The sequence below is a fragment of the Simochromis diagramma genome, unplaced genomic scaffold (assembly GCF_900408965.1).
Source record: "Simochromis diagramma unplaced genomic scaffold, fSimDia1.1 OVJJ01000333.1, whole genome shotgun sequence".
Classification (NCBI taxonomy): domain Eukaryota; kingdom Metazoa; phylum Chordata; class Actinopteri; order Cichliformes; family Cichlidae; genus Simochromis; species Simochromis diagramma.
In genome coordinates, this window is record NW_024386765.1 from 1,909,544 (window position 1) to 1,923,113 (window position 13,570).

A 13,570-nucleotide genomic window follows, 5' to 3' on the forward strand; every position below is an offset into this window, starting at 1 on the left:
TTTTTTTTTAGCTCTCTTTGTATGAAGTTGTAAAAGAGATTATCCTTCTGCAACAATGTGCGCGTTAAATGCTTAAAAACGAAGTAAAACGCTGTACAACATTATATAAGAGTTATCATCTCTTTATAGGAAGGTTTGTAGCTACTTTAGATTTTAGTCCAGTTTGTGAAAGTTTAAGAAAGTGAAACTAATAGTCAGAAAGTTAGTGGTGAAATGAGAAAGACTATCTCACAAGAATTTAATCAACAGTTATTGTCAGCGAGGCTTAATTAAATCAGAAACAGCAAACATTTCTTCTCTTTCTAAATGTGAAGAGTTTCTTTTTTTTTTTTAATTCGTATAATTAGAAAATGAATATATTTGCTGCGTTACGTGAAGAATAACTGAATCTACCAGAGTCCAAGCATCAAATCAAATATGTAACACAGATGCTGGCACTGTGGAATATCAGAGGCTTTATATAGAAAATGCTTTAATTACACTAGCACCAAAAAACTATTTCCTATTAAAAGATACCAGGGTGTAACAACTCCATTATTTAAAGAGAATTAAGTTGTTATCCCACAGTTGTAAAGAGAAACCTTCCATTGTAAATGTGAGATGACAGCGTGCGGTCCCGAGCGTTGAGCAGGAGGCAACCACTTACATTTTCTTCATTTAAGAAACCACACTCCTTGGCTAAGATGTCTCAGACAGAAAGGAGAATAAGACAACAGGCCTGGATTTTCTGACGGTGAGTCCTACGAACTGTTTACTGGTTTTCGGTTTTGGTCCCATTTGTTCTGAGATTTTAGAATCTGGGGCTCTAATTTAACATCCAGTGAATACTCCAAGACCTTGTTCATGCCTCAATCAGGGGATCAAATTCAAACTCCATTTTTCACTCCACGTAAGCTAAACAAACTCCCAGTTAGAGGTGGACAATAAAGACTTTTAAAGTAAAACCACAAGTATGATGCTGGTTTTACTTTAAACAAGATAAATGCTTACAAAAATACTGCAATTAAACAGTAAGTAAATCTTTTTGCCTCACATCAGCATTGAAAACATCCATCCATCCTCTTCCCCTTATCAGGGTTGAGCCTATCCCAGCAGTCATAAGTACACCTTGAACAGGCTGCCAGTCTATCGCAAGGCTAACACATAGAGACAGACGACCATTCACACCTATGGGCAATTTAGAATCACCGGTTAATCTAAACCCACTAACTGCATGTCTTTTGACTGTGGGAGGAAGCCAGAGTACTCAGAGAGAACCCGTGGGGAGAACATGCAAACTCCTTACAGAAAGGCCAGTTGGTGGATTCGAGCTCAGGACCTTCTTGCTGTGAGGCAACAATGCTAACCACATGCTGTCTGCATTAAAAAACACTGACACAAAAAACAGTAAAGCTGGCATCAGTGATAATACTAGTCATAGAGAGTATAAAAGATGGACGTCACTTCAGGTTTTGAAACATAAACGTCTTTTTAAGGGTCACTAGAGGCTCAATCATTCACTCGTTTTAGGTCAAACTGCATAAAAAGTTAAGTGCATTTTGTAAATTTTGTTCATTATGCAGTTACAGTGTCACAAAGGAAGCTCTGCATGTTTTTATTTGGTAGGTTTTTACACTGGATGCCCTTACTGACACAATCTAAAAGGGATTTGTTTGCTCCACTTGGGACTGAACCGGGGACCATTTGCATGTTAAATGTGAATGTGGAGCCACCAAATACCCCTTAATAAAAGTCCAATATTTGCTTATTGATATTAACCCTCGATCATGAAATTGTGCTTAATTTTCATTAAGGCTGATTCCTGCTTTTCTTTATCAGAAAATTGGGGTCAGGAATGACCCCAATCAAATAATAAATAACTCTACTCATTTTATCCATAAATTAGGTATAAGCTATGAATACTGTCTTATAATATAGTTCAATTCAATTTTTGAAGCGCCAAATCATAATAAGGTCTCAAGGTCCTTTATATTGTAATGTAAAGACCTTACAATAATACAGAGAAAACCCCAACAATCATACGACCCCCTTTGAGCAATCACTTGGCGACAGTGGGAAGGAAAAACTCCCCATTTATAAGAGCTTCCCCCGCAAATGCTTTAATAATGAACTACTTGACAAATAAATAACAGATAACAGATTAATATAAGCAGCTGACTCTCCGGTGAGTTTCTCATCGTGCAGAGGAACTGTAACTCCATGCTGTTGGACTGCAGGTGGCGACAGTAGTCCTTGTTGTGCTTTGCAGGCTTGGTGAGCTCATGCAGCACCACACGAACCAGTTCTCCACCTGATTATACTCTGTTGTGGATACAGACAGCTGGAGATAAAACAGCCAAGCAGTTATTCCTGTTATACTTCTTTGAAGACCACTTGAAGCCCATCGCCTGGGGACTTGCTTCATTGTAAAGTCTCTGCAGACGAGTCTGTTTGGTCCTGAAAAACACTGGCAGACATGTGGACATCTGCACACACACTTGAACTCTCCATCTGATGATGATATTTACATCTCTGGAGAGGAAGCTGTATAATATCGAGGACTATATCCAGTAGGAGAACACAACACTGAAATGGCCTCAGGCTAGCTGATTAGCTAGGTGTCATTTTCTCATGTGAAATTAAAATGTTAAATTACTGGCGAGCTCCTAGTAAACACACATTAGACACACATATTTTAGCAGATACACCCATGCTATCAATTTGAAACTCTCACGCTGTGTTGTTCACGATTTATTGCATTCACAAACTTGGGTGTCCACGCTGACCTCCCACTAGGAGGGTGACAACAATACCCCACCAACCTTTTACAGCTGAGGGGTAAAGAAAAAAGATAATCTTGGTCGGCCTCTCCAAGTAAATTCAAATTGTGGCAAACTCTGTGATAATGCTTTGAATATTTGCATATGTGCACACATGTTGGGTTTTTTTGGTCTTCTTTTTGTTGTGGATACATGCCTCAGGCACAGTGGCAGGTTAGAGCTGCTCCACCGCTGTTAGATCAGAATTGGGTTGAAAAAGTTGAAAAAGACATTGAGGTGTGTGTGTGTCTACGTGCCAAGCCTTCAGGTATTGATTTAGGACAATTTGAAACTGCACCTACGTGCAGAGACAAGCAGTGAGGAAGGAGGAGACATGAGCAATATACAGAGAGATAAAGGAGTCGCACATCTCTCATCACTCTGTAGGGAGTGAATTGGCAAGCAGCTGTGGAAGGCCTGCCATTCAAACTAATCTGGGCTCACACACGCTCACACACACACACACACACACACACACACACACACACACACACACACACACAGAAACCCAGCAGTGTCAACGTCCCGATGAAGAGTCTCATTTATCCACTGAGGAGACATGGCACAGATAAATATCCTTCATGTGGCCTCTCGGTCTTTATTACTTTACAGTTGCAGAAATTTTTTTTTGTGCGAGCCAGAAAACATGCTGCAAACCAACACGTGGCTTACTCCGTCTGGCTAGAAGTGGAAAAAATGCACAGAGAAAATAACAGGGAAGGTTTCACTGTGTGTGGAAATATGCACAGTTCTCTGCAAGTATACTGAACACACACAGTGCGTGTATGCTAGGTGTGTGTGCGTGCACGTTTTCTGCTGGTGACAGCTATGTGGTGTGACCATGATGTAGAGAGATAGTTGAGTATTGTGTTACGGACAGAGGCGAGCACCCGCCCTGTAGAGATTCATCCCACCTTAAACCGTACACCCCAACACACCAGCTGCTCACTGGGTGACAATGTGGCTTTAATAAGCCAAAGATGGTTACCTGAGAGGGAGAGTAAGGCCGTGGTGGCAGCTTTTTCTGTTCAAGTTAACAGTTTAATCTGTGAGGAGGTTACTGATTAGACTTCCTACATGACTGTGCGGGCATACACAAACTTTCTTTCCACTGTCCTTTTACACTACAGCTAGATTTTAATGGCTGGATTAATGTTTCTCATCCGAAAGCCAGATTTGCTACTTACTTACCCTACTACACCAAAAAAAACAAAACTGTACGACAGCTCTTTGCTCCCCCAGCTTCCTGTGAAACACTTTCCTGATTATTTTATGGTCTCAGTCGGTATTTTAAGGTCTTATTCAAGACAACATGACATAAACATTTTAAATTAAAGTCCCCACTAGAGGGAGAAAGCACCATAAAGGAGGGCATGCCCAACGTGACTGACAAGCTGCTAACCTGTGAGCGTGCACAGTCACTTACACCTAATCATATCTGCTTCGCATCTTTATAAACATATTTGTGGAAGAGGATGTGCAAGAAGGATATATCGCTGGGTTTTACCACAATATAAATGTTTTTTTCTACCCGTTTGGCGATAGTACCCCCCACCCGAGCCTGACACCAGGTGCATCTCCACTGCAGCCTACACACACCTGAGCCTTAGGGCAGCATTCTTTCAGTGCAGTCGAGGTGTTTAGATGTGCCAGCATGTCACGTCTTGTTTGGCTGGGTTTAACTGGGTGTATAGCGTGACACCCAGTTAAACCCGGGGAGCAATATATTCATACATATTCTTAAATCCATGCAGTGGGTCAGAAATGGGGCAATTTAGAAATGTAAAACACAACTTTTTATTAATGCCGGCTCACCTTTTCCAGAATTCCCCTGCTGGCTCTTAGTTGCTGCATCCTGACTTTGCCCAGCAGGTGGAGAAGAAGGCAGATGAGGGGGCGGCAGAGGAGGTGGTGGGGGAGGGGGAGGAGGAGGTGGTGGTGGAGGACGGAGTTCTTGGTGGGGAGAAGTCAGGTCCTGGCTGACTGTTTGGTCTCCTTGTCCCAAAGCAGTTCCTAATACTGTGCCGGTCTCTCTGGTCTGGCTCTGGAGGGGCAGAGGTGAGAGGTCACGACCACAGAGCGAAGATCAGAGGGAAGCAGTTATAGTTCGGGTAAATATTTACTCCTCAGCTTTAGCCATGGTTGGTAACCACACTGAAGCATGACAATAATTTACTACCAAAGAAAGTACATGACTCACTATCACATGACTCTTCAGCCCACACATTTTCGGTCTTATTTAATGAAGCTCGTAGCTTTTTTTCTTTATATATTTTCTTTCAGACGATACACAGTGAAATAAAACAGAGTTCAACTGACAAATTAGAAGTTTGAAAAAGCAAACAGTGAATCAGCTTCCTCACAACTCCCCCTCCCTTGAGCTGTCGCCTTCACAGGCTCACAAAACACACGACGTTCGACGAGCATCGAGATGAATGCAACGCTTAAAACTCTGTGCTGTCGCCGCGCAAACAAACTCTCTGAGCGATGCTCTCTCTCCAGCGGCTGGCACGATGCTAAAACCAAGTGAGGAGAAAGATCTGGCAGCGCCAAGCAAACCAATATTTAACGAGGCCCGTCGAATGAGAGGGAGCTCTTATTTATAGCAATGCCCTCGAGGGGCAGTAGTAGGGAGGAAGAGCTGACATCCAAACATCTACTTAAACTGGAGCTGCTGGCTGAGCTGCTGCTACGACTGCTATGACGAGAGACGCCCAAACAAAGCTTGCTAAGCTACTCCGCAACATGCAAACTATTGCATGTTGGTCACATATGGATTATTAAGTTATTATGAAAATAGTCTTTCTGGTAAAAGTCATTTCAGTTATGTTTAGTTACCTTTATGTCCTGAATGCCTCAGAACAAAGTCCACAATGCAAGCCAAGACTGTCAACTAAGTTAAGACTCATTAAAGCCACTTTAATCAACAACGATAAATACTTCAGATGAACAACAGATGAAGTGATTGTGTCTGACATCAAAGGGCTTATCTTAAGTGGGAAAGCATAAGAGACTTAATACCCAACTCTAAAGTATTTTGAAGTAGTTTACAGGGATGGCAGAAAGCCATTTTCAGCTAAGAATCTGCAAACAAATAGCAGGGAGGACAAAGAAGTTTAAAGAGTGTAACGTTCGCCTCAGGAGCTGCTTCAGATATATTAAGACTGTATATAAATAATGGCCGATGCCACTGTGTACTACAAGCCTTGAGTTTAGTCTGTGCCCATCAACATATTTGCTTTTCAAGTCTAAGGTGACAATATCTGTAAGAGTCCATAGAGTTGGAGGGTTATTAGCTAACGGTAGCATTGGCTAGCAAGGGGGAGGGGATGCTATTTTAGGCTACCGAAAAAGAAAAAACAGGCTTAAAACACAATGTAGTTACTAGTGTCTCTTAGCATAACCAAAGCTGAACAAGATGAAACCTGTGCGACGCTAATTACTAGCAGCTTTAAGGCTCCCTCACAGGGAACTGAGGCTAAATTATGAGTGTTTATGAGAACAGCAGTTTTGGCATTTCCATGTTGGTCATTTTCTTCAACACAAGTGGCTGCACTTGGTTAACACCAACGCAACCCCCATAAACAGAATAAATATTAGACATGCCTTCATCTAGGGCTGCTCAATTAATCGAATTTTAATCACGATTACGATCTGGGCTTTCAACGATCATTAAAAATGACTGAGCCGATTATTAGCCCCTCCCTCATGCTTTACTCTCGCGCTGCTCCGTGTGGCAAATCGAGCGCACCTCTCTGCATTTCGAACACGCGTCACAACAATTAAGAGGACCCGAGGGAAGCTCAGAAAGCTAAGCAGAAGTTATTTGGAGAGGAGAGTGACTGCCATTGGTTGAAAAGAGAGGTATAAAAAAAAAAAAAAAAAAAAAAAAAAAAAAAACTTCAGTGGTGTGGAAACATTATGGGTTCACGGAGTCAGACATGGATCAAGTAGACACAGTGTGTAAACTTTGCTATGGTGTCTTAGCTGCACCACAGAGCAACACTGCAAAGTTCACTAAACATAGATGTTTACATTTTTCATTTATTTCTTATATTGCAAACATTTGCACTGTTATCAGTATTTGCACACTATTTTATATTATTTTTTAAAGTCATTATTCAATACATTGTTATTGTTAACCCTTAAAAGCCGGTCAGAGCAGCACGCTCCGTTTTGTGTAACTATTTTTAAATCCCTGTAGAACCTGAACCATGTAAGCTAGCACAATAAATTTTTTTCCATATGAAACCAGAGGAGTTGTACTTACATCTTATGCCATCAGCTTGTCCTAAGTCACGGTTTCCTTCCACATATAGCTTTGCAAAAATTGCATAAAAAGCGCTTGCAGGAACAAAAACAATATTCCAGAAACACGCTTCCGATCAGCTGTTTGTAACACTTCCCACATTGAAAAAGATGTCAACACGAACTATCGCATTTCCTGCCCGAAACCGGGAGTGACGTCATTTTCGCGGAAAATGTAGTTTTTTTTACTTGTAGGCCTTAAAAGCCTATACTGGTGTTTTCATAAGTCATGTTTGACTTTTCTGAATAGTTTCTGGGATGCTTAGAACTCGAATTGCACTGCTGGAAATAGTTTATTTTGATGCACATGCTGTTTTCTTTGCAAATTTGCATCATAGGATTGTTTTTTTGTTTTTCCTGAAGTATATAAAAATTGCTGTGTCTCCAAAATAAAACTATGAAGACACTCAAAATAAATTTCCTGTTGTTGTAAACTATTTTTTGCAACTTTTTTGTATTTAAAGTTTTGAGGGATAAACCTCTAAAATTTCTCCAAGAAGAAATATATGTAAAAACAAAAAACAAAAGATTTTCAATTTTTTTGTAGTTTATTGCACTTTTTTGCAATTAATGTAGTTACTATGGACTTAATACATACATATTTTTAAAATATGGGCTATAACAGTTGTATTGATGTATAGCAACTTGAAATGCTCCCACAAATGGCACTACAGCATGTAAATAAAAAATAATATAAGCTGTGGCGGACTTGGTTCTATGGTAGATCTTAAAGGGTTAAATAAATATCGTCAAATAATCGTGATCTCAATTTCAGTGAAAATAATCGTGATTATCATTTTTGCCATAATCGAGCAGCCCTACCTTCATCACATGGCCTTTGATGCTCATGCTAATGTCATCTGCTGGACGTGAAAACAGGCGAATTTGTGCTAACAAGCTAGTCGTAAAAATGTTATAAAGTGATAACAAATTAATGATGGGTTTACAGCTTAGCTTTGGAGGTTGCCTACAGGTTTATGGAAAAAGAAACATTTCTATGATTACAACAGATCCTCACCAAGTCTGCTGTTTATAAGGTGACGTTAAAGCATTCTTTGGTGAAAGCAGAACTTTAACATGCGCCATTCCTGCGCTACAAACTGTCAGCCTTGAACACAAACAACACAGTTTGTGAATCCCAGCAGAACCCTCGCGGTTATGAAATATTACCCCAGCCCAAAACCAGCTCTGCAGTCTGTCAGGATAATGCACTGTTTACGTGTTTAGCTGGAGAACTACGTTATTCTTTTGTGTACACAAAGCAGGGAACTCACAGCTGCTGAAGATAACTGAGGCACAGAAGTTCAATCACCAGACTTGAGGCTGTTGTTAAGTCGTTCTTGCCAGTAAAATAAGTTATTGTGTAGTAACAAACCAGTTAACACCCTCACACTCGCCTTTATTTTAAGGTCCTGCACTTAAGGCCAAGGAGGAGTATTTTCAAGTCTGAATTGACGGGATGATCAAACACCCATCGGACTTTCCACTTAACCAACTTAATTCAATAAAAATGCCCTGAGAACCATCCAAATCCATTTAATGGGATAACACTGTAGCCCTTATTGAGGTCAAGTCCTATTTGGTAAATAAGGTTACAAATAAAGTTTTTTTTCTTAAGCATGACCAGGAAATGTATTAATGCACTAAAAGGAGAAGTACTCAAAAGAAAAATGGTCCCAGTGATTGTTCTATACTTTCATAGAGTGTTTACCTAGTTTACTATAAGCTGCAGCTAATGCTAATGGCTAATGAATTGAATCAGAGACTCAATCCATTTGTATAGAATTATATTAAAAAACTTCCCCATGAATTGTCATTTTGAGGTTTTGCAGACACAAACCATGCAACATTAACTTGACCCCCATTTTTGGACATGTGACAATCATAGTGACAATGTAGGATCAAGTTAATGATCTGGCAACCACCTGTTGCTAAGGAAAACGACATATTCCCCAAATGGGTGACAGAAACCTCCTTGTGATTCCTTTGGTCACTAGCATATTGCTGCAGTTGCAATTTGATTGGGAGTGACAGACGTGTCCACAAACACTGTCCAGCTACTCTGCAAGCTGCAGTGAAACTGGATATAAAGACGTTTCACCTTCAAAGTAAAAGCTGTCCCTTATGAAACATGTTGGCTGCAGATTTATTATTGCCCGACTAGTAGTTAGCGAATATTTGCAGACAAACATGAAAAACTACAGGCAACCAGTAATCGCTGTTCAGGCCTCTGAGTTCCCTAAACTGTTTTTTTCTAGTATTGGATCTGGATGATGTCAGTTAGATGGGCTATCTACAACATTGTCATCTTGGGCCCTACCCACATCCTGTTCAAACCAATCAGAGGGAGGGTGTGTTCTGGTTTCACACGGAGGATGAACTGAGGTTCCAGTATGAGGTAAATAAGGATTACTTTGAACTGTGAATCATGCAAAGCTACTGTGATAGAATCCCAGAATAAAAATGTGAAACTGGAAATTAGCATGAGAAGTTCATTTTAAGTACAGTAATGTGAAAAAAAAAAAAAAAAAAAAAAACAGTGGGAAGCATCAGCTCTTTAACTGCTGTTATGTCGCCCGGTTCCTCGGAAATTCCCCTTATAATGCTGAGTCATAAAATGAAACACAAAAAGATTAGTGTTACGAGACTTCAGCTGATATGCTCTGATGATTCTTCAAAGGGAAAAAGCCAAAACGTACTATAGCCTAAAATCAAACAGGCGGTAGATCTGAAAACAATTAAGTGTGCTACTGCCACATCCGCATGCTACTCGGCCAACTTCTGCTCCATCTGCAGACTGCAAGTGAGGGGACGGAAACTCAGACTGGAGGTACAACAAGCAAAAGCAGCACTCACGAGAACAACAAGAATAAGCAAGATTACGAGGCAGGAAAGCAGAAAAACAAGGAGTGTGGAAAGAGACCTTCCAAGTAATTCAAAAAAAGCTGCAAGTAGCACAAAAAAAAAAAAAAAAAAAAAAAACCTCCTGAAAACTGTAAAACTCAGACTGGGAGCTGACAGCTGCCCCTCCTCCCCCTGCATTCAGAAACCAGCTCGACTCTGCTGTTAATTCTGACACTAGCTTTGTTTTTATAGACGTATAAAGCTCTCATATAATGAAGCAATTATTCAGGTCTGTGCAGGACCACCAGATGTGGGCAGCATACTGCATTTGCTGTTTATACCAATGAGCAATTGCTGGATCCTGCTGGAGAAAATCAAATTCCCGACCACTGCCCCCTCCCCGGAGTTGCTCAGAATCCAGCTGCTTTGTGTTAAAACGAGATCATGAAAGTTGGCTTTAAATCCTGGAGGAGGAAAATACTGGAGTGGCACTAAGGTCTGTCCTATGTGTAGTTGAGAAAAGCAGAAATGCTGTTAATCTCACTAATAACAGTTTTTCTGTGCATTCTGTGAATTTCCCAACAAACATTCATTAAATTCAATCCTGTTTTTAAAGCTTCATTCATTTTTGGCCACTTGGGGGCAGTAGATCAAGTTGTAAACAAAAGAGTGACAAGTTAGTTACCTGATGATTGCAAACAATCCGAGTCATGTTAGCTTCATTCTCTGTAGATGATAAAAGCTGCACTTTGGGCCTTTTCACACCTAACTCACTTAGTGTGGAATTTTCTTTGGCATGAACTGAAAATTATAGGTGTGAAACTTACCACAGACCATCAGGCACCAAACAGCCAAACCTGAGACTGACAAAGAGCTGGATCAAACTGAACCAGGGTTTAGTTTGTTTCCAGTGTCAAAACACTCTTGGATGGTTTGGAATTTTGGACCAATGACAGGAAGAAGAAAAAGGGGCTGTCATCAGCACTAAAAGAAAAGAAATGAGCCATGGCAGCAGAGGTAGGTCATGTAAAGTCCTTCAGTGTGCTCACATAAGCTCTTTGAACTAAAACTACAAGGATAAAATCTATGCAGTGTAACAATAAATAAATGAATAAATAATCATGGTTTGGACTTTCAGGTTCACCAACTAGTGGTTAATTATGTATTTGAAGTTTGATGTCAAGCACACCAAAGAACTGTAGCATGCATTGGTTTAAAATGTCTTTTTTATTTCAAATAATTCTGCCTCTGGAAGTAAAGTTGATGAGAGCTAAAAGAATAAATAAAAACAAAATAGGTTTTGGAACACACGATCACTGGAATAAAGGTGCTGCACCAAAAGCTTCCTTGTGCTTGCTAGCAGACTGCCACGATTTGCCTCCAGTTTGAATGGAATACACCCACTAGCACTAGCTAGTTTGTTAGCAGCGCAGTAGTAATTGAAAACTTGTGATGTAAACTGAAAATGGAGACAGGTCGCCTTCAAAAGGCACTACTCTTACTTTGAAGGCAAACAATCTCCATCTTTATATGTGTCGCACATTTCAGTTTCGCCACAATTTAGAGAGTAGTTTGCAGAAGAGTCTGCATCTTCCATGCAGTCTGCAGAAAAATGCACATTTTTCCCTAGCGACCAGCGGTTGCCAGTTGGTCTCTAGCCCTTTGCTACTGGGGCCTTAATCACTTGAACCCTACACTGTGGTGCACAAAAATGGCTGACAAGTTAGCGTCACATGGCTAATGGTCATGTGACAACAAAAGCCCCAAGAGCATGCTGGCAGGCTTAGCTTCAAAAGCTCAGCAGACACAGTGCAGTTCTTATTTAATCTGTGCACAGCATTAATTCACTATATTAGTCTTCCTATGCAGCAATAACCTGCAACATCTATGTTAACACTGCATCAATCAATAAACCACCCACCAGGTGGAACACACAACACATTAAGTCTCTGTTTAGTATAGATATAAAGACAGAACAGCAGTCTTATGCTGTGCAGTTGTAAAACTGAAAGTACAGAACTGGCTTTAATAGTTTTGTTGTATTAATTATGAGTGTACAGCAGCTGTATTAATAGGCAGTATTGTTTGGGGGGGGTTTATTGTTTCTTTTTAAGAGTTACCAAAGTATATTAGAGCCATAACCTTTACATATTAATAAATTCTTAATGAAAACTCATATTAGTGCAGATCAGAGCTTCAAGTTAAGGTTTTGTGCATTTTCCCATACCACTGATTATGTGGAAATTTGGTAGTGGTTACGTGTTTTTGTGCTCCTAGCATCATTGCTAGCATAAACCCTGCTTTCAGCTATTGTGTCACACGTGGCAATCCATACAAGGCAGCAGCAGGCTCAGCTGAAAAGCTGCTATAATGTAGATAATGCACATAAAACGCCGTCATTCCCTTCAGAGCGCCAAGAAAAGGAAAGACAGACAGAGAGAGAAACAGAAAAGAGGAGGGAGAGAGAGAGAGAGGGAGAGAGCATTTATAACTTCCTGGGGATTCACTGGAGAAGCACACACACACACACACACACACCACAGAGGGTTGATTTCAGCATAGAGAAATGTGCTGACCTGCACTAAGCAAGAGCCAAGGGCAACAAAACACTAAATACAAACGCTCCTCTCTGAGCTGGGTACTTTCCCTTCAGTGCTCACACATGTTTAAAACGGAGTGTCTGCCTGCTTCTGAGAGAGCGTATACTGTGTGTGTGTGTGTGTGTGTGTGTGTGTGTGTGTGTGTGTGTGTGTGTGTGTGTGTGTGTGTGTGTGTGTGAAAGAAAGAAAGAAACAAAGTACCCAAACTACACATTTATGATTCATTTCGAAATAATCCCTCAAATCTCTGCAACACTATCTCAGTTGTTGCTGTATCAGCTGGTTAATGAACCATTTTGGGAAATCTCCTCCAACAGACTCCACCTTTCATTGCAACACATCCAAGCTGACAGACCACATGCTTGTAATCATTTTAGCACCAATATACAATATTTATGGCTTTATGAGTGTTGTTAAGAGATACTGTTTGTTTTACACGAAGTGCACTTTTCCAATTTCTAATCATTTGTCACTGGATGGGGTTTGGTCCATCCTCAAAAGCCAGGTTGACGGTTCAAACTCCTTGTCCTGCTGACTTGAAAACTAGAATATAACTGACATGAAAATTGATAACACATGTGTTTGATTTCCTTAAATTACTATGCAAAAATCTCAAGCCACCCCCCTCATCTCTTTATATTTTGCTTCCAAGGAGCTAGACGGTCTTGTCATGTTTTAAAGTGATGTTGAACAGTATTTCTCCAGGCTTTCACGTTATTTGTTCCCATTTATTTAGTTGACTCTATAAAAAAATGCCAAAGACAACAGAGTTTGACGGGCATAAAACAATATTTTTTCACAAGCAAGGTGAGAGCTACTAGTGGAAAACATGACATGTCTCAGCATGGTGTGCATGTGTCCTCAGAAAATCTGAGCAACCTGGACAGGTGGAGGACAAAATAAGTAGCAGGCCTAAAAAAGCCATCTACACCAGACGAACAGTATCTGAAAGTCATGTCCTTAAAAAACTGGAAAAAAAAAAAAATCCAGCAAAGACCTCACACAAGACCTAAGAGATGC

The 13,570-nt window shown here is 40.4% G+C and overlaps 1 protein-coding gene across 2 annotated transcripts in view; it reads right to left on the reverse strand.

Moving 5' to 3' along the window:
• Positions 1-13,570, reverse strand: part of zcchc14 (zinc finger, CCHC domain containing 14) — a 32,424-nt gene that overhangs the window by 14,459 nt on the left and 4,395 nt on the right. For both annotated transcript variants that reach the window (XM_040035321.1, XM_040035328.1), the window contains exon 3: positions 4,614-4,842. In XM_040035321.1, the coding sequence (XP_039891255.1) occupies positions 4,614-4,842 (229 nt within the window). The remainder of the gene's footprint in view (positions 1-4,613; positions 4,843-13,570) is intronic.